General features: G+C 43.7%; 1 protein-coding gene across 1 annotated transcript in view; it reads left to right on the top strand.

The window, feature by feature from the left end:
- Window positions 1–22563, top strand: part of LOC141133958 (dynein axonemal heavy chain 3-like) — a 3453856-nt gene that overhangs the window by 888761 nt on the left and 2542532 nt on the right. The window contains exon 26 of the mRNA XM_073623563.1: window positions 4300–4441. Within this exon, the coding sequence (XP_073479664.1) occupies window positions 4300–4441 (142 nt within the window). The remainder of the gene's footprint in view (window positions 1–4299; window positions 4442–22563) is intronic.

The raw sequence follows: 22563 nt of genomic DNA, 5'->3' as shown, positions 1-22563 counted from the left end.
CACCACATGCCCATATATTCATATATTCCGCTGTCATGTCCAGGACAAGATACGACATGATTATGCGTTTTCTCCACAATGACAATTCACAGTACCCTCCCTGAGATCATCCCAACTATGATAAATTGTACAAGATATGCCCCCTAATCAATTCCTTTTCCCAGCGATTTAGAGATGTTTTTATCCCAGACCAAACAATTTGTGTGGACGAGTCCCTCATACATTTCACTGCCCGACTGCACTTCAAGCAGTATATAACAAGCAAGAGAGCCAGGTATGTGCTGAAATTAAATAAATTATGTGATCGAGCCACTGGATATGTCTTCACATTCCGGATCTACGAAGGCAAAGACTCCCAGCTCCAGCCCCATGATTGCCCCACATATATTGGAACCAGTGGGAAAATTATCTGGGAGCTGGCATACCCCCTGTTCGACAAAGGATACCATTTATATATCGACAACTATTATACCAGCCTGCCCCTTTTTCATCACCTTTATAGTAAAAAAAACCTGGCTTGCGGTACTTAAAAAAAAAAACGGAAGGGATTCCCACAAAATCTGTTGACAAAAAAATTGCAAAACGGAGAATCAGCATTCATGAGGAACGAGGAGGTGTTGGCCATGAAGTGGAGGGACAAGATGTCCACATCCTCTCTACCATCCACAATGACACCGTGGTGCAGATCCAAAGAAGAGGCGGCCCCATTGTAAAGCTCAAATGTGTCCACGATTATAATATGTACATGGGGGGTGGATTTAAATGATCAGATGCTACAGCCCTAGTTATCAACCAGAAAGTCCCGTTATTGGTACAAGAAAGTTGCGTTTCACCTGTTTCACGTGGCCCTTTTTAATTCGTTTGTCTGCTACCAAAAAGCAACTCAAAACCAACAAATCACCTACTTCAAGTATATTGAAGATATTGTCACTGCCCTCATCTACCAACAAGGTCCCGCCCCAGGAAGCATTCGCTCTGATAGTGTGAGTCGACTTCACAAGCAACACTTTCCCTATCACATTCCCCCCCACAGAATCTGGAAGAAGACGCCAAAAGAAATGCCGTGTATGCAGCAGAGGAGGAGTAAGAAGAGATACCAGCTATTATTGTCCCCAATGTCCCTCCCAACCTGGCCTGTGCATCGGAGATTGCTTCAAAAATTATCATCCATCCATCCAATATTAGTTCCCCTTATTATTAACAGACTGCCATTTCCCCATTTGCCTGCTACCATGTTAATTAACTGACCCTGGCCTGTTTACCGATGATGTCTTTGCTTGCCGATTTAAACCACGTTTCTGACTTCCACGTCCACCAACCTCAGCCTGTTTACCGACAATGCCTCTGCCAGCCAATTTAAACCATGTTTCTGACTTTCACGTGCACCGACCTTGGCCTATTAATCGTTCATGTTTTTGCCTGCCACTTGGACTGATCTTTTGGCCATCTACTTCAGTACACAGGGGTCTCACATATGTGAAGGGCTTCAGAATAGCGTTCTGAGTAGAGAAAAACATTTTTCATTTTCTGTGCTCCCAGGACAGGGTCTGGTTGCCCAGAGGCTTCAAAGCAATTTGGGTGGGAAAAGCCTCTACCCCTGTCCCCCTGGCCCTAAGCTTGATGGTCCTTCCTGCTGCCTGGACCAATACTTTGGCTGTGCTGACCATATTGCTGCCTGTAATGACCCCTGACATTGTGGACCATGTTTCTTCCTGCCGCTTGGACCAATACTTTGGCTGTGTTGACCATATATCTACCTGCTGCCTTTAATGACTTTGGACAGTATTTCTGCCAGGACACCTCTGCCTGCTACCTGGACCCGTGCTTTGGCTGTGCTCTGGCTGTGCTCTGGCTGTGCTGACAGTATCTCTGCCTGTACGAACTATGGACAGTATTCCTGCCTGCTGCCTGGATGATTGCTTTTGCTGTCGCTGACCTCATTCCTACCTGCTGCCTGGACCGATTCTCTCCTCTGTGGACCACTGCACTTCTAAAACCACAAGTAATATTTTGTTATTTGGTATGTACCTGCTATGTGTTAGAAATATGAAGGGCCTTCAAAAATGTGATCGGTAGTCAGAAAATGATATGTGTAATTAATGCTACTAGAATGCCTGGAGGTGCTACTTGGATGTTGGGCCTGTGTATGTGGCCAGGCTGTGTAAAAGTCTCAAACATGTGGTATCGCCATACTCAGGAGGAGTAGCAGAATGTATTTTGGGGTGTCATTTTTGCTATGTACATGCTATGTGTTAGAAATATCTTATAAAGGAACAACTTTGTGTAAAAAAAATGCATTATAATTTTTTTTCCCACATTTTCCAAAAACTTCTGGAAAAAAATGAACCGTTCAAAAGACTCATTATGCCTCATAGATTATACGTTGGGGTGTTTGCTTTCTAAAATGGGGTCATTTTGTGGACAATTCCATTGTCCTGGTGCTCCAGGGCCTTCAAAAGTGTAATAGGTGGTTGAGAAAGGATATGTGCAATTTATGCTTGTAGAACGCCTGAAAGTGCTACTTCAATGTTGGGCCTTTGTATGTGGCCAGGCTGTGTAAAAGTCTCACACATGTGGTATCGCCATACTCAGGAGGAGTAGCGGAATGCATTTTGGGGTGTTATTTTTTCTATGTACATGCTATGTGTTAGAAATACCTTATAAATGGACAACTTTGTGTAAAAAAAAAATGCATTTTCATTTTTTTCCCACATTTTCCAAAACCTTCTGGAAAAAATGAACCATTCAAAAGACTCATTATGCCTCATAGATTATACATTGGGGTGTGTGCTTTCCAAAATGGGGTCATTTTGTGGACAAATCCATTGTGCTGGTGCTCCAGGGCCTTCAAAAGTGTAATAGGTGGTTGAGAAAGGATAAGTGCAATTTATGCTTGTAGAACGCCTGAAGTTGCTACTTCAATGTTGGGCCTCTGTATGTGGCCAGACTGTGTAAAAGTCTCACACATGTGGTATAGCCATACTCAGGAGGAGTAGCAGAATGTATTTTGGGGTGTAGTTGCAATTATGCATATGCTGTGTGAGAGAAATAACCTGTTAATATGACCAGTTTAAGTGTAAAAAAAAAAAAATAATAATTTTCCCAAGAATTGTGTGGAAAAATTACAACTTCAAAAAGCTCACCATGCCTCTTAGTAAATACCTTGGACTGTCTACTTTCCAAAAAGGGTCATTTGGGGGGTATTTGTACTTTCCTGGCTTGTTAGTGTCTCAAGAAATGAGATAGGCCTTCAGTACATCAGGTGTGATCAGATGTGATCAATTTTCAGTGATTGGCACCATAGTTTGTAGGCTCTATAACTTTCACAAAGACCAAATAATATACATTAATTTGGGTTATTTGTACCAAAGATATGTAGCAGTATAAATTTTGCCACAAATTTATGAAGAAAAATGACTTATTTGCAAAATTTTACAATAGAAACTAAAAAAAGTGTGTTTTTTTCAAAATTTTCTTATATCTTATAGCTTATACCGCAAAAAATAAAAAACCCAGCGGTGATTAAATACCACCAAAAGAAAGCTCTATTTATGAGAAGAAAATGATAAAAATTTTGTTTGGATACAGTGTAGCATGACTAAGTAATTGTCATTCAAAGTGTGAGAGCGCTGAAAGCTGAAAATTGGTCTGGGTGGGAAGGTGCATAAGTGCCTGGTATTGAAGTGGTTAAAGGAATATTTTATTTTTGTGGTTTCACTTTAAGCATTATTAAAATCGCTGCTCCCAAAAAAAACATCAGTTTTAAAATCTTTTTTTGCATTGATACATGTCGCCTGGGGCAGGACCCGAGTCCACAAACACTTTTTATATGGCAATAACTTGCATATAAGCCTTTAAAAGGAGCAGTTTTGTTTTTTCATGTTAGTGTCCCATAGACTTTAGCGGTGTTCTGCGGCTTTCAAATTTGCACCAAATCCTTATATTGTTTGTCGTTCAGCCGAGCAACTTATGCTCGGCCCGAACCATTCGCCCATCCCTAGCAGTGAGGAATAAGGAATATAAACCTGCATAAAGTGTCTCAAATTGCGGAGAATGAACACTTATTAAATCTCTGTTACTTTTCAGATAATAAAAACTCTCCAAGTTTCTTGTCACAAGTATGAAATAATATCTTGAAACATCCCATTGATTTATAATAGAAACAGCAATGATTTAAGAAGCACATTTCATTTTTAAGCTTTAGAGAGAAAAAGAAGAATGGATAAACTGTAATAGATGCTATTATTTGCAGCAAATCCTTACATTATATTTGTGTGCTTTCTTTCCATATTATTGCAGGCTTTTGATCAGAAAAGAGGACTGCAAAACTTTGTGAAACAATGCAGTGAACAAATTGATGAAATTGTCGGTCTAGTCAGAGGAAGGTTAACAAAAATGGAACGAATAACACTGGGTGCTCTCATTACCATTGATGTCCATGGTATGTTCAATATGATAACAAATGTGGTATTGCTGAATTAAAACAGATATCCTTGAGCAATGGAAATCACCTAATCAGCTTGTGACTCCCCTAATAACATGGAAGAATCCTAGACTTCCAGAGCTCCCTTGTTTTTATAGCTCTGCGGACTAAAGTCCAAATGCTTAGATAAAGTTGGTGCCAGTGTTAAAGAGTAAAGCCTTCCAGGAGTACAAATTTCATTGACATCTGCAGGTTAATCTGTAAATGAATCATTAGTCCAACATTGTAAGAAAAACAAGGTCCATAAAGATATGGATGAGTGAGTTTGGGGTGGAGAAACTTGACTGGCCTGCACAGAGTCATGACCTTAACCCGATAGAACACCTTTGGGATGAATTAGAGCAGAGACTGCAAGCCAGGCCTTCTCGTTCATATCAGTGCCTGACCTCACAAATATGCTTCTGGAAGAATGGTCAAACATTTCCATAGACACACTCCTAAACCTTGTGGAAAGCCTTCCCAGAAGAGTTTAAGCTGTTATAGCTACAAAGGGTGGGCCAACTCAATATTAAACCCTATGGACTAAGACTGGGATGCCATTAAAATGCATGTGCATGTAAAGGCAGGCGTCCCAATACATTGGTAATATAGTGTATATGAAAGCCAACTGTCCTGCTTGATCAATATTTAGATATTTTTAGGGCAGGATGGGAAATATACAATGAATATGTGAGCATAGCATGAACCTTCTTTTTGCCACCTAAATTAGCTAGAAATTTAGCAGAAGCACTGAAAGACTGGACTGCACAGGTTTAACCATACACATTTTCCTGTGTTTAAAGTTGTTACTAAACCCAGGAACCTGCATTCATTATATCTGGTCTCCCACAGTAATCTGAAAATACAACTACTTTAGTAAATATAAACTGTTTTTGTCATCAGCAGTATACAACAGCCTTGTGACTTCTATCAGTGTCTGGTCAAGTACTGGTTAACACTAGTAAGAGTTTTCAGTCTTCTCTAACTGTCTTATAAGGCTGCGTGACCCCTGACCTTCTGTCTGTACAGTGCTGATTCAACCTGAGCTGATCACATGCTCCCTTCCAAAAAAAAAAAAAATTCTCTAGCCGTACACACCAAACTGAGCATGTGCAGAGTGCCTCCTAGGACTCTATTAGCAGATGGATTGGGGACAGTAAAAGAAGGGGAGGATCATAGAAGACAGGATCAAACATCCTTTTTACTCAATGCAGAGGATTAACTCCTTGGGTTCCACGGTGAGTATAACAAGCCTGCTTTACTGCATATTGTTGTGAGTGTGGTATGGAATCTTAATGATCATAAATATTGGGAATTCTAATTAAATAGAATTTAGTGTTTTGGCAAATGGTAAATTATAAATAAAAGGGTAGTGTCTGTAAGTGCAGTGGATTTACAGTGCCTCCAGCCAGTCACAGCAATTAATAAAAAAAATGTGAACTTTGTTCAGACAATCAGTAACTTACCACAATAATTTCCTGAGTTTGCTAATCTATAGGGAATTCTTACCAATAGATAATATAAATATCTCCCATTCAAATTAATAAGTAAATACATTTTATTCATTTACAAGTATAATTATACAACTTCATAAAAAAAACAGAATTTATGCTGATTAATATTTAAAAGATATCAACGCAACAATAAAACTATTTTCCTTAATATTTGACAAATAACCCTAGGGTAGCACCAACTGACTATGTTAAAAAGGGTGCGGTTAACCGCGTCTTAAATTCAGAAACACAATATCTCTCGCTGCTCGGAAGACAATTTTCTGCCTTTCTCTGGCCGGAAGAAAGTCAAAATATGTCCTGAGAAGCCAACAGATAGATATTATCAGTTTGAAAGAAGTCTTACTTTAACAGGGCTACCAGATTGGATTGGGCAATAAATAATTCCCCTGGGACCACAACAGCCATATTAGTTACAATACAGGTTGATATTAATTTCACCCACACATGGCTTCAACACATGGCAAGCATAGGCGTGCACACAGGGTGTGCCAGGTGTGCCCAGGCACACCCTAATCACTCTGTGCAGCATAGATTCCCCTACTGCCCTAGCCTCCCCCCACTTCCTCCTGCACCGCTGCTGGCTTCCCTCCTCTCCTCTCCTGGCGGCTGTTGCTGTGGGGATGTTTTAGGGTGAATGGAGGAAGAGGCCATTCTGAATGAACACAGTGAGTGATCAGTAGTGTGTGTTTGAGCTTTGTGGTGCACACCCTAATGCAATGGGCTGCGCACACCTATGATGGCAAGACAAATAATGTGGAACAATTATTAAATACTAAACTACTCTTCACACAGCACTTGATAAGATTAAAATATAAACAGTAAAATATGATTCTTATAATTTTGGGAAGAAAAAATTGATCAATATTTATATGGTCAGTATCTCACCACCGTTTAAAAAGAAAGGATGTATATTCAATTCGTCCTAACAGCAATGTCCAACGAGATAGGAAGTGGTCACTTATTACCAAGCTTGCGCTCTTCCAGAGAGTGTATGTCAGCGTGTGGGTCTGTGATGCTCGGTCCCTTGAATCATGTGTGTGTCTCTTTTTGTAGGGTACAATGTAATCGTTGGATGGTTACCTCCCTCTCCTCATGTTTACCATCTCGTGATTGGTTCCAAATATGGGAGGTAACTGCCCTAATTCTCACCCGCCCATCTGTGATCAGGGTAAAGGTGTAATCAGAATATGATGTCTAGTATTAATATGAAATGTATTTTTATATGATTCATAATAAGATAATATAGTGATTGCTTGCCTTCATGTCCGGTTGTACGCTGTCCCCATCTCATGTATTTTGCTGGCTATAAGAATTATATATATATTTCCTGTTTTGAATAGAAAAAAAAACATTTGACTAGCACAGGAAATAGCCTAATAACATTTTTTGCTCCATTTGCATAAAACAAATGTACATGCATTGTCACTGGGTGAATTGATATGTAATAAACAAAGAAAAAAGAAAAAAAAATAAGATATATATTTCCTGGACCTCCCTACTATGGGTCAGCTCCACCCCCTCTGACCCCTCCAGGACCACCTCTTTCTGTCTGTCTGCCCACACTAGTGCTCTTTTTTCGTCCTCGCTCCAGACACCTTTTAAAGATTATTTTTATTGTTTTTTTCTTTCTTTCTTTTTTTCTCCATCCACCATCCATCCTGCTTGGGTTCAGCCTCTCCCATTTCAGAAGACCCCCCCATATGGGCTGTAAATCTCCTGAGGAGGTAGGTTCCCGTGGTGCTGGGATAAGAGGGTACAGTATAAATGACTGTGTATTTCTGGCAAAGGTTACTGGCAGTATAAAATGACTGTATATACCTTTATTAGACAGGTGCTGGCACTCTTTCCTTCCATGTTTTTGTGTGTTCAGGCAGTGGTTTGGTTTGCTGGCACTTGTAGTTCACATCCTCCACATGTATTCCTTTCAGGAAGCTCAGAGTTGGGCAGGTGAGGTCAGAGGCAGCTTCCTCTTTGGGTTGCCTAGCAAACACCAGAATGCTCACTGCTGATTTGCAGCAGGCTCTGTCCTCTAGGGGTGGGCCAGGGCACTCTCTGTGCCGCTCTGTGTGCAGGAGGACTCATCGTTGCTTTACTGCTCTAATCTCAGCCTCCACCTGATCAATCTGCTGCTCTGCTCTGGTAGGTCTCACTTCCAGGACTCTCATTACTTACTGCTGTGTTAGTTGTCTGTCAGAGTGTTTATATTATCCTGTGAGTTATAGGTCTGGGGAATTTTGCCTGCCTGTCTAATTGCCTTAGTACTGAAGAGTCGGATGGAGAAGCTTATTTTAATTGTATTTATTTTATTTTTTTTGTTTTGTTTAAAAAAAAAAGAGAGCACATCCTCTGTTTTACAGAGAGGAGGGCCCAGTGCTGGATAAACACCTGCAAAGAGGTTCCAAATTAGCATTCCAGCCTCAAAGGAGTAAAAAAGAGACTAGACATGACAAATTGCAGAGTCGCATGCAGCTGGATAGATGCCCTTACCTCAGATCTCCAGATCTCCCGCGCCCTTACCTCACTTTAGTCGCTCGGGCCCGAGCCAAGAGAGGTCAAGACATCGGAAAGCCTCTAGAAAGAGCAAATCCAGGCGCAGACACAGAGGAAGATCCTCGTCTTTGGATAGGTCTTCATCTCCAGCCCAGGAAGAAGAAATATCCTGTTGGGCCTGCTCAACTGAGGTCCGCAGAGGAAAGTGGGTATGTGCATTCTGCTTCAAATGGGTGGCTCGGGACAATGCTGCAAAAGCATGCCAAGTTAAATCCACACAGTCAAGGAAGGGTTAAAGAGTGTTTCAAGGAATCTTGCTCATCCTGCTGTATCTTCAGCATCTGCAGAGTCAGATCATGTGTTTTCAGTGCGTTTTAACTCTGAAGTCGATAGCGATTCAGATCCATCTAAGGCAGAAATGGTCTTGGAATCGCATACGTTTGATTTTTGCACTGGTTCCCCCCTTGGTGGAGGCTGTTAAGGATGCAATGGGGTGGCAGGATGAATCATCACCTCCAAAGAAACAACAGAGATACTACCCGTATTTAAAGAAAATCGTTACCTTCCTTCCCATTCACTTCTGAAATTAAAGATGTAATTGACTATGAGTGGGCGAGGCCTGAGAAGAAGCTCAATGTGCATAATAGAGTATCGAAGCTGTACCCCTTGGGACACTACGCCTAAGGTGGATGCTTCATACAGAGATTCACCCGCCACATTAAGCTTCCGCTGGAGGATTCTGGCTCTTTTAGGGTTCCTATGGATCAAAGACCTAAAAAGATTGTATAGTTTGGCCGGAGCACCCTGCAGACTGGTGGTAGCTCTCACTACTGCGGCAGCAGCCCTTAGATTGTGGGTAGCGGAGCTGGTGGATGGATGTCGCTCAACCCTCTCGAGTAGGAACAAGACTAGCCCAATTCGGGGAGGTTTGGGTGGACAAAATACAGGATGCCTGGATTGTAGCCGTCATTCGATCACGCTATCATCTCGAGTTAGGAACAAGGCCCCCTCGGATCTTGTTCGTAGAAACTCGACTTCCTACGGATTTGGAAAAGAGGCAATGTTTGCAAGGATATATAGGGGAGCTGTTGGCATCAGGGGCCATCCTTCTGGTTCCAAGGCACGAATTGGGTCAAAGAGTATGCTCCCCTCTGGTTTTAGTCCCGGAGGCTTCAGGGGGTTTCAGACCAGTTTTGGACCTCAGAGTCCTGAATTCTTACAGGAAGGTTCCACCATTCAAAATGGAGTCATTGGAAGCAATCATTTCGCTTGTAGAATCAGGACACTGGATGGTTTCCATCGGTCTGGAGGATGAGTATCTTCATAATTCCATAGATGCATCTCACCATCGCCTTCTCAGGTTTTCCATAAAAATCTCTCATTTTTCAATTTTAATGTCTCCCATTCGGTCTCTGCGCGGCTCCGAGAACGTTTTGAAAGCTACTATCTGCTGTCGTCGTGACTCTCAGGGTCAAGGGAGTGCAAATATTCCATTATCTAGAAGATATGCTTCTGGGTCCATCAAAAGAGCTCCTTCTAGTTCATGTGAATCTCACATGAACTGCAAAACACTAGCTTGCTTCGGTTGGTTGATCATCTTTCAGAAGAGCCAGATGCAGCCTACCCAAATGTTGGAGTATTTATGAGTGCAATTTGATACGGTTCGGGGTCGTGTTTCTCTTCCTCAGAGGATGGTCCAGGAGATCCAGTCTCAGACAAAGCAGTGAGGGCCAGGCCTTCTATGATGGTGAGGGAATGCATGCAATTCTGATAATCTGATCCCTAGTTTGGTGGTCAGTAGCTCGCAATCTTTCCCGTGGAGTTCCGTTGAAGGCCAATAGTGATGATGACCAATGCCAGTCTGGCAGGCTTCAGGGCACACTGCCTGGGACAGCAGGTTCAAGGCCAATGGAACCTTTGTGGGGTGAAGAGTTCAGATTTCCTGGGATTGGATGCTGTCAGACACGCTCTCTTAGCATTCCAACCTATGTTGCAAGGTCAAATTGTCACGATCCTCTTGGACAAGAAAACTACGGTGGCTTATGTGTTTCATCAAGGGGGCACAAGAAGTCACCCTCTCCTTCAGGTGGCATGTCAAATATTCCTATCAGCAGAGAAGAATCTCGGCTCTTTTACAGCGTCTTATCTCCCAGGGCCCGGGAATGATTTAGAGGATCGCTTGAGTCAAGACTTTGGGGATCACAACGAATGGGGGCCTCAACCTCAAGTACCTACGCAAGATCTTCAGGGTCTGGGGACGCCTTTGATAGATCTTATGGCATTGGAGGAGAATTGTCAACTCCCTTGCTTCTTCTCCCGGACCTGGCATCCACAGGTGTTGGGTCAGGGTGCTCTGTCCAGTTCTTGGAAGTTCCCCTTGGTGTATGTGTTCCCGCCGCTTCCATTGGCTCTAAAAATCCTGCTGAAGATTCAGCGAGAAAGGGTCCCAGCAAGAGTAGTCCTAACTTACTGGCTCAGGAAGCTGTGGTTGCCTCTGGCTTGGAGGATAAAGTTGGGCTCACCAATCCCACTGCCTCCTTGTCAAAATCTCCTTCTGCAGAGTGGGGCCTGACATCCGCACCCCAGGAGGTTGAAGTTAACGACTTGGAAGTGAGAGGGGGGCTTTAACTGGCTTGGGTCTCTTGGGCCATGTGGTGGAGACATTATTGCAGGCTCGTAAGAGGTTCACGAATGTAACCTATCACCGGATCTGGAATACTGCAGAAAGGGGTTGAGACCTTGGATCTCCTTCGGTATCTAACATTTTGGAGTTTCTGTAGAGTGGTCTCTATAAAGGGGTAGATTATATTCTCTGAAGGGTCAAATACCCGCCTTGTCGGCTATGTTGTGTACAAAATATGCTGTACATCCGTTGGCGATCTGATTTTTAGGGGCAGCCATAGAAATCAGACCTCCATTGAAATATTTTTTTTCCAAAAGGGGACTTAACACTAGTCTTGGGAACCTTGCTGGTTCCTCCGTTTGATCAAGCATTCTCTTGTTCATTATTTCTTTTTACAGTTTTTTGTTTTTGTTGTTTTTTTTTTGCTAGGCGTTGCCTCGGCCAGAAGAGTCTCTGAGTTGTGCACCTTCTCATCTAAAGAACCATAGTGTTTGGTGCTCCTCAAGATCAGCTGTAGGTTTTCCCAATGGGGCCTAAAAAGGGTATGCCAGCAACATCTAGAGTTGTGCCTTCCTGGTTTGTCAAGATCAGGCATATTGCATACAGAACGCTGGGCCTTCCTCCTCCTTCAGAGATCAAAGCACATTCGATGAGGGGAGCATCCGGGGCAGCATACGAGAAGGTCGCCCCTGAGGTAATTTGCAGAGCAGCAAGCTGGAATGCGCCCAACACCTTTTATTAGGCATTACAGGCTTAATATGGCTTGTCCGCCTGAGGAAACATTTGGCTCTACGGTTATTACGGCGGCTGTTACCCATTAAAAAATTTGAGTAGCATTGCATTGAGGGTTTGGCTTATTTTTTATTTTTTTGTCTTTCCTCCCTTCTTAATATTGCTTGGTAGATCCCATAGTAGACTGACATGGGGAGGTACAGGAATAAGGAAAATTGTTATCCATACTTACTACGTAATTTTCCTTTCCTGGATCCTCCCCATGTCAGCCAGGGATTCCCACCCAGTTTATCCATCGTAAAGTGGGTATTTTTGAACACTGGTGTGGGCAGACAGCCACCCTTTATGGGCTAAGAAAGAGGTGTCCCGGAGGGGTCAGAGGGGGCGGAGCTGACCCATAGTAGGCTGAAATGGGGAGGATCCTGGAAAGGAAAATTGCGATAAGTATGCATTAATATTTTCCTTAAAATACATGCATATCCATATCTATATATAGTTACACTCGGCTCTATTTCAACTTGTGAATGGTGTCCTTCTGGTGTATAAATAACCGGGCATCTCTGTCTTTGTCTGGGGACCATTAAATCAACACTATTGAAGAGGCAACATTTTTCTTGAAACAATGGGGCTTGTTTGACATGGACTTTCTTTGAACAAAGGTCTTGAAATCCTGGTCTCTCAAAATACCAGTTTGACCATTGTCAGTTGGTTTTGTGTAAAGTGGCATAAAGGGGATAATCCACTCAACCTTTTCTCTGGTGGGGGGGGGGTGCTCCACTGGTATGATGACTCCTTGGCTGAGTGTTTCATGATTATTGAAAATTTTTATGTAACCCGGCCATGACAATATACAGACTGATTTTACTGTTGTGGGTTTAGTTACACTTTAAGTCACATTGGGGAGTTTGACATTTGTGTTTAAGACCAACTTTACTACACATATTTCATTGTTCTTTTAAATATATGGAAATTGCATGTACTTAAAACAAGTTCAATTATTTATTTTCACCCAAATGCAACAATCAAATGGATGATGCGGATATTCCACAATATCGTATATCAATATGCTCTCCTGTGCAGCAATATGAAATAAAAAAAATAGCACTGTGTATACAGAAAATCCATTGAATAATACAATCTGGTATTAATAAGCAAGCTTAAAGTGTGGTTCCCACCCTATGCATTCAGAAAATTAGTGCTAATGACTTTATTATAACCTTGCTATTAAATTTGCATTCATACTGTTAAAATCTTTCTCTAAGGTGCTTATTTAGGTTCTTTTATACAAAAAAGTTATAGCCATTGACACAAGGATGTTTCTGTTAGATCTGTCTTTTTTTTTTAAACAGAAGTCCTAGGCTGGGTTCACACCAGTGCGAATTAGATGTGGATTTCTCCACATCCAATTCGCATAGCAGGAGATTGTGACTGGCTCGGTTCACACATCTCCGCAGCAGCTCTGGTGTGAATTGCACAGGAGCCCTGTGTGTCTTTTGGTCCATTTCAGGTCTGAATTCAGCTCAAAATTCAGGCTGAAATAGGACCTGAAATGGTAAACGGAGAAGCATCGGACTACTGCTGGAGTAGCTGCGATCTCAAGTGTGAACTCAACCTAAATCTTGAAAACTGTAATAATTTACATATACAGTATCTCACAAAAATAGTACACCCCTCACATTTTTGTAAATATTTTATTATATGTTTTCATGTGACAACACTGAAAAAATGTCACTTTGTTACAATGTAAAGTAGTGATTGTACAGCTTGTATAACAGTGTAAATTTGCTGTCCCCTCAAAATAACTCAAAACACAGCCATTAATGTCTAAACCGCTGGCAACAAAAGTGAGTACACCCCTAAGTGAAAATGTCCAAATCGGGCCCGACGTGTCAATATTTTCTGTAACCACCAATTATTTTGCAGCACTGCCTTAACCCTCTTGGGCATGGAGTTCACCAGAGCTTCTCAGGTTGCCACTGGAGTCCTCTTCCATTCCTCCATGATGACATCACAGAGCTGGTGAATGTTAGAGACCTTGCGCTCCTCCACCTTTCGTTTGAAGATGCCCCACAGATACTCAATAGGGTTTAGGTCTGGAGACATGCTTGGCCAGTTCATCACCTTTACCCTCAGCTTCTTTAGCAAGGCAGTGGTCATCTTGGAGGTGAGTTTGGGGTCATTATTAGGGATGAGCCGAACACCCCCCTGTTCGGTTCGCACCAGAACATGCGAACAGGAAAAAAGTTTGCTCGAACACGCAAACACTGTTAAAGTCTATGGGACACGAACATGAATAATCAAAAGTGCTCATTTTAAAGGCTTATATGCAAGTTATTGTCATAAAAAGTGTTTGGGGACCCGGGTCCTGCCCCAGGGGACATGGATCAATGCAAAAAAAAGTTTTAAAAATGGCCGTTTTTTCAGGAGCAGTGATTTTAATCATGCTTAAAGTCAAACAATAAAAGTGTAATATCCCTTTAAATTTCATAGCTGGGGGGTGTCTATAGTATGCCTGTAAAGGGGCGCATGTTTCCTGTGTTTAGAACAGTCTGACAGCAAAATGACATTTCGAAGGAAAAATTCCATTTAAAACTATCCGCGGCTATTGCATTGCCGACAATACACATAGAAGTTCATTGATAAAAACGGCATGGGAATTCAACACAGGGAAACCCCGAACCAAAATTAAAAAAAAAAAATGACGTGGGAGTCCCCCTAAATTCCATACCAGGCCCTTCAGGTCTGGTATGGATATTAAGGGGAACCCCGGCCAAAAAAAAAAAAAAAATGATGTGGGGTTCCCCCTAAATTCCATACCAGACCCTTCAGGTCTGGTATGGATTTTAAGGGGCACCCCGCGCCAAAAAAAAAAAAAAAAACGGCGTGGGGGGCTCCCCCAGAAATCCATACCAGACCCTTATCCGAGCACGCAACCTGGCAGGCCGCAGGAAAAGAGGGGGGGATGAGAGTGCGCCCCCCTCCTGAACCGTACCAGGCCACATGCCCTCAACATTGGGAGGGTGCTTTGGGGTAGCCCCCCAAAACACCTTGTCCCCATGTTGATGAGGACAAGGGCCTCATCCCCACAACCCTGGCCGGTGGTTGTGGGGGTGTGCGGGCGGGGGGCTTATCGGAATCTGGAAGCCCCCTTTAACAAGGGGACCCCCAGATCCCACCCCCCGTGTGAAATGGTAAGGGGGTACTTACCCCTACCATTTCAATAAAAAACTGTCAAAAATGTTAAAAATGACAAGAGACAGTTTTTGACAATTCCTTTATTTAAATGCTTCTTCTTTCTTCTATCTTCCTTCATCTTCTTCTGGTTCTTCTGGCTCTTCTGGTTCTTCCTCCGGCGTTCTCGTCCAGCATCTCCGCCGCGGCGTCTTCTATCTTCTTCTCCTCGGGCCGCTCGGGACCCATGGCATGGGGGGAGGCTCCCACTCTTCTCTTCATCTTCTTCTTCATCCTCTTCTCTTCTTCCTTCTTCTCTTCTTCTCTTCTTCATTTTCTTCTCTGGGCCGCTCCGCATCCATGCTGGCATGGAGGGAGGCTCCCGCTGTGTGACACGGGGGGGGCGGGATCTGGGGGTTCCCTTGTTAAAGGGGGCTTCCAGATTCTGATAAGTCCCCCGCCCGCAGACCCCCACAACCCCTGGCCAGGGTTGTGGGGATGAGGCCCTTGTCCTCATCAACATGGGGACAAGGTGTTTTGGGGGGCTACCCCAAAGCACTCTCCCAATGTTGAGGGCATGTGGCTTGGTACGGTTCAGGAGGGGGGGGCCGCACTCTTGTCCCCCCCTCTTTTTCTGCGGCCTGCCAGGTTGCGTGCTCGGATAAGGATTTTTTTTTTTGGCGATGGGTTCCCCTTAAAATCCATACCAGACCTGAAGGGTCTGGTATGGAATTTAGGGGGAACCCCACGTCATTTTTTTTTTAAATTTTGGTCGAGGTTCCCCTTAATATCCATACCAGACCTGAAGGGCCTGGTATGGAATTTAGGGGGACTCCCACGTCATTTTTTTTTTAAATTTTGGTTCGGGGTTTCCCTGTGTTGAATTCCCATGCCGTTTTTATCAATGAACTTCTATGTGTATTGTCGGCAATGCAATAGCCACGGGTAGTTTTAAATGGAATTTTTCCTTCGAAATGTCATTTTGCTGTCAGACTGTTCTAAACACGGGAAACATGCGCCCCTTTACAGGCATACTATAGACACCCCCCAGGTACGAAATTTAAAGGGATATTACACTTTTATTGTTTGACTTTAAGCATTATTAAAATCACTGCTCCTGAAAAAACGTCCGTTTTTAAAACTTTTTTTTGCATTGATCCATGTCCCCTGGGGCAGGACCCGGGTCCCCAAACACTTTTTATGACAATAACTTGCATATAAGCCTTTAAAATTAGCACTTTTGATTTCTCCCATAGACTTTTAAAGGGTGTTCTGCGGCATTCGAATTTGCCGCGAACACCCCAAATTGTTCGCTGTTCGGCGAACTTGCGAACAGCCAATGTTCGAGTCGAACATGAGTTCGACTCGAACTCGAAGCTCATCCCTAGTCATTATCATGTTTGAATACTGCCCTGTGGCCCAGTGTCCGAAGTACATGTTGGCATTCATGGTTCCCCCAATGAACTGTAGCTCCCCAGTGCCGGCAGCACTCATGCAGCCCCAGACCATGACACTCCCACCACCATACTTGATTGTAGGGAAGACACACTTGTCTTTGTACTCCTCACCTGTTTGCCGCCACACACGCTTGACACCATCTGAACCAAATAAGATTATCTTGGTCTCGTCAGACCACAGGATATGGTTCCAGTATTCCATATCCTTAGTCTGCTTGTCTTCAGCAAACTGTTTGCAGACTTTCTTGTGCATCATATTTAGATTAGAAGAGGCTTTCTTCTGGGACGACAGCCATGCAGACCAATTTGATACAGTGTGCAGCGTATGGTCTGACAGGCTGACCCCCCACCCCATCAACCTCTGCAGCAATGTTGGCAGCACTCATATGTCTATTTACCAAAGACAACCTCTGGATATGACGCTGGACACTTGCACTCACCTTCTTTGGTCCACCATGGTGAGGCCTGTTCTGAGTGGAACCTGTCCTGTTAAACCACTGTATGGTCTTGGCCACCGTGTTGCAGCTCAGTTTCAGGGTATTTGCAATCTTCTTATAGCCTAGACCCTCTTTATGTAGACAATTCTTTTTTTTAAATCTTCAGAGAGTTCTTTGCCATGAGTTGCCATGCTGAACTTCCAGTGACCAGTATGAGAGAGTGAGAGCAATAACACCAAATTTAACACACCTGATCCTCATTAACACCTGAGACCTTGTAACATTAACAAGTCACATGTCACCGGGGATGGAAAATGGCTAATTGTGCCCAATTTGGACATTTTCACTTAGGGGTGTACTCACTTTTGTTGCCAGCAGTTTAGACATTAATGGCTGTGTGTTGAGTTATTTTGAGGGGACAGCAAATTTACACTGTTATACAAGCTTAGTTTACATTGTAGCAAAGCGTCATTTCTTCAGTGTTGTCACATGAAAAGATATATTAAAATATTTACAATAATTTGAGGGGTGTACTCACTTTTGTGAGATACTGTATGTGAAATGTACTCATAAATCAGGTTGAAATGTTTCTTTAAAAAGCAATTTCAATGCAATATAGAAATATTAGAGTAAAAGGGAAGTGCAAATCCTATGTTAAATAAGCCATAGACGGAGCAAATTTCTTTCCTGCAAAAACAGGGTTGCTGGGGAGGGGATCCCTCCAGCTGAACCATTGTGTTCTCCCAGTGGGGAGGCGGGAGAAGCTGCCACTACAGCTAGCAATTAGGGATGGGCTGAACAGACCCATGTTCGGTTCGCACCAGAACTTTCGAACACCGCGAAAGTTTGGACCCAAATAACGAACCCCATTAAAGTCAATGGAACCTGAATGTCAAAAATCTAAAGTGCCCATTTTGAAGTCCTATGCAAATAATTGGGCATACAATGGTTATAGGGGTCCGGGTCCTGCCCTGGGGGACATGTATCAATAAAAAAAAGTTTGTGAAAAACTTCATTTTAAAATGAGCAGTGATTTTTTTAGATTTTTAAAGTGAAAGCATAAAAATTAAAAATTACTTCCAATATAGTGCCTGGGGGGTCCCCTTAATCTACCTGTAAAGTGGAAGATCTGTACCATGTCTAGAATCTGCTGCAGCAATAATTGCATTATTAAAGCCAAAAAATTACATTTTCCCTGGAAGCTGCCTTTATTTTGCTCAGCAACATCTGGGGAGCCAGTGTGTATGATGAGGCTACAATGTAGTGCACTGGGAACAAGATTAGAGATTTTTTGGATACATTCTGGTGTCACTTTGACTTTGTATAGAAGTAGTGGGTGCATAAAAAATAGTCTTTGGGTGTCGGTGGTGCCTTCCCAACATCACCCTATAGAGGTAATCTTGATGAAAGCAAGAATTGGCCTTACTGTAAAAAATTGCAATGATATGCACCTGTCAAAGAGTTGCAGAAAAATTGGTCTTTGGGTGTCAGTGGCGCCTTCCCACCGTAACCCTATAGAGGTACTCTTGATCAAAGCAAGAGTTGGCCTTGCTGTAAAAAATTGCAATGATATGTACCACTCAAACAAGTGCAGAAAAATTACTCTTTGGGTGTCGGGGTGCCTTCACACTATAACCCTATAGAGGTGCTCTTGATGAAGGCAAAAAAAATTGCAATGCACCTGTCAAACAGGTGCTGAAAAATTTGTCATTGGGTGTTAATTGTGCCCATAAAACCTATACCAAAAACATTCTTCCAGATGAAATGATTGAACACCCCCAAAGCTAGGCAGCCTCGAAGTCCTGCAGAGATTCCACATCCCAAAAAGTCTTAATCAGTGACATCGGCATCAGGGGCTTTATAGCTGGTAATCCAGGACTGATTCACTTTTATAAAAGTCAAACGATCCACGGAGTCTGTGGACAGATGCATTCTATGATCAGTAACAAAACTTCCTGCAGCACCGAATGTCCGTTCTGAAAGCACATTGGATGAAGGGTAGCCCAACAACTCAATATCATACTGGGCAAGTTCTGGCCAGTGGTCTATTCACATGATCCAGTAAGTCAGTGGATCATCAGCTGGAAAGTTCTCCATCTCTGTTTTGGCCCCGAGGTAATCGTCCACCATGTGATGCAAACGCTGCCGATGGGATGTGGAAGCTGACAGACCTGGGTGGCGAGGACTAAAAAAAATTCAGAAATGCCTCACTTAGGCGGACACCTTCTCCAATGCTCCTCTCTTGACCAACAGAAGATTCAAAATGATGTTTTCCACGACACTGTAACTTACAGGAGTCAGGAAAAATGTTCAATAAAATCCTCTTTAACGTGTCCTCAAGAGATTTTATCTTCTGCACTCCCTGTGGGGACGGGATGAGTTCTGAGACCTTCCCCTTATAACAGTGGTCAAGGAGGGTTGACAACCAGTAATCATCCTTCTCCTTCATGCCACGTATTCTTGGGGCCTTTCACAGGCTTTGAAGCATGAGGTTGCCCATGCACCTCAAATTTGCAGAGGCTTGAGAATCAGACTCCTCTGGGTCACTCAGGATGACAGCATCTGAAACTTCCTCCTCCCAGCCACGTACTACTCTCAAAGGTCCTGGGGTTGGAAACCCATCGCTTACAGATTGACGCATGTCTTCCTCTTCTTCAAAGCCTATGAAAGTGCTAGAATCCTCTCCTCAATCTCCTCTCCTTTCTCCTCCTATGTGTTCTGTGACATAGGAATGATGATGTCTGGATAAAGTGGGCCTTGAGAGGAAAGGAAGTCCTCCTCTTCCTCCTGCTGCTCTGCCTCCAGTGCCCTGTCCATAATGCCAAGCAGATTCTGCTCCAGCAGAAACACAACAGGGATTGTGTCACTGATGCATGCACTGTCATTGCTCACCATCCTTGTGGCCTCCTCAAATGGTGACGATACAGTTCATACATCCTTAAAGATCAGCCATTGGCGTGGGGAAAAAAAGCAGAGGCGGCCTGAGCCTGTCGTCGTACCATATTCGAACTCATTGACGGCCCTCTGCTGCATGTATAGCCGCTGCATAATTGACAAAGTCGAGTTCCACATGGTGGGCATGTTACAAATCAGGCAGTTTACGGGCAGGTAGATTTCCCGCTGAATTTCAGCCAACCGAGCACTGGCTGTGTATGACTGCCTGAAATGGCTACAGACTCTTCTGGCCAGCTTTAGCACATCTTGCAACCCTGGGTACGTATTTAGGAAATGCTGCACCACCAAATTGAGGATATGTTCCAGGCGTGGCACATGTGTCAACTTTCCCTGTCTAAGGGCGGACAGGAGGTTTGAGCCATTATTGCACACCACCATTCCTGGCTCCAGCTGGTGTGGTGTGAACCACCTCTGGGCCCGTCCCCGCAGAGCTGCAAGAATCTCTGCTTTGGTGTGGTTAGGGGGTACCTGATGTTCATATGACAATTCTGCAGAGGAGGGCATGGAGGTGGTGGAGGAGGAGGGGGAGGGGTAGAGTTCACAGGTCTGGCATCATCACCACCAGCTGTATGGAGACGTGGGGGAACAACAAGCTGCAGCACTGAGCTTGTCTTGCATCCTTTTGAGTTGCAAGCAGCATTACACAGTGTGCTGTGAACGAAATATATCGCCCCTGTCCATGCTTACTGCTGACATGTGGTCCCTGGACCACATGTCAGCAGTAAAGTGGATTTAACGGCTGACTGCCTTGTCCAACAATGCCAGAACATTCCCTTCCATGTTATGTTAGAGAGATGGAACGGCCTTATGTGAAAAGTAGTAGGGACTGGGAACCTGTCATTGTGGTACAGCACATTGTGCAAATTCATGGAAGGGGGCAGAATCCACCAGGCTGAAAGGCAGAAGTTGGAGAGCCAACAGCTTTGACAATCTTGCATTTAGACGCTGGGCATGTGGGTGGCAGGGACTGTATTTTCTTCCGCTGCAGCAGATGGGGCAGAGAAATTTGCTGGCTACAGTCTACAGCTGGTGGCGTGCTGCTGCAGATGTGCTGCTAGGACCTGGGACACCCTGTGCTATACCATCATCCCTGTCAGTGGAGGCTGCTGAGAGGTAATGACTCGGTATAGCAGGGGAAGACTGAAGTGGGTAAGGAGGAGGAGGAGGAGGGACAGATTTGTGCCCCTTTTGTGTGGCTTTTATATGCTCTTGCCAATGGGCTGAGTGGTTGGAAGTAAAATGTCTTGTTAAGCATGTGGTACCCAAATGGTTGGTGTTTTTGCCACATTTGATGTGCCTGAGACACCGTTTGCAGATAGCAACAGTGCGATCTGCTGCAGATGTGCTGAAAAAGGCACAGACTGCTGAATTTTGGAGAGTGAACCGGGAAACAGTTGCAGAATGTGATGGAATAGGGTGCCTGCTCTCTACTCTTTCTTGATATCGGCCTCCTTGGGGTTGTGCCACCTTACCTTCAGTTTCCTCCTCTGCTCTATCTGGCACCCAAGTTGCATCGGTGACCTCATCATCATCATCATCATCTCCATCTCCTCCATCTTTAGCATTACCACTGGAGACAACTTGGCAATACGCTGTGGATTGGGGAACATGAATGCCTATTTATCTACCAGTGTTCCTTCCTCTCTCTAGCTCATGTTCCTGTCATCCTCAGAACCAACTCAGAACCAACATCTGAATCAAGTAATGGCTGGGCATCATCAGGGAGCTCAATGGCTGATGTTGGGGCTATGGCAGGAATAGATCTGGACAATGAGGCAGGTTTATCCACTCTGGCAACTGCAGGGGCCTGCACACTGGTCTCTGCTTGCATGACAGAATGAAGAGGATGAGGAAGGTTTAGTAAGCCAGTCCACCACCTCCTTTGCATACTGTGGCTGGATAGCATGGGCAAACTCACTAAACAGAGGACATGATGCTCTGCCTGAGGACTGACCACTACGTCCACCTTTGCCTGTGGACACATTTGTTGCTGGCCCCCTTAAAATGCCAAGGGAACATCTGCCTCTCCTTGTTTCCTGACAGACATTATTTGGAGGGAGGGGGCGGTGCTTATAAGCAAATGTAAAGAGGAAATTGAAATCTGTAATTAGATGTACTTTAATCAATGTAAAGAAGTGTTTGGTGCACTTTAATTTGAGTACTCACACTACACAGACACACTCCACGGATAAACTATATTATACTGCAATATAATGTGCCAAACGTACAGTGACGCACAGAACTATATGGTGTTAAACTGGCAGTAACGCACACAAAAGTAAATGGCATTAAACTGGCAGTAACGCACACAGAAGTAAATGGCATTAAACTGGCAGTAACGCACACAAAACTATATGGTGTTAAACTGGCAGTACCGCACATGGAATTATATGGTGTTAAACTGGCAGTAACGCACACAGAAGTAAATGGCATTAAACTGGCAGTAACGCACAAAACTATATGGCGTTAAACTGGCAGTACCGCACATGGAATTATATGGTGTTAAACTGGCAGTAACGCACACAGAACTATATGGCGTTAAACTGGCAGTAATGCACACAAAGCTATATGGCGCTAAACTGGCAGTAACGCACACAGAACTATATGGCGTTTAGCTGGCAGTAATGCACACAGAAGTAAATGGCGTTAAACTGGCAGTAACACAATCAAATAGACGGTGTTCAACCATCACTACACTGACGCTATCTGAACTGTCCCTACT

Source organism: Aquarana catesbeiana, linkage group LG03 (genome assembly GCF_042186555.1).
Source record: "Aquarana catesbeiana isolate 2022-GZ linkage group LG03, ASM4218655v1, whole genome shotgun sequence".
NCBI classification, from domain to species: domain Eukaryota; kingdom Metazoa; phylum Chordata; class Amphibia; order Anura; family Ranidae; genus Aquarana; species Aquarana catesbeiana.
Note: the sequence above shows the minus strand (reverse complement) of the source record. Positions and strands in the feature narration are given on the sequence as shown.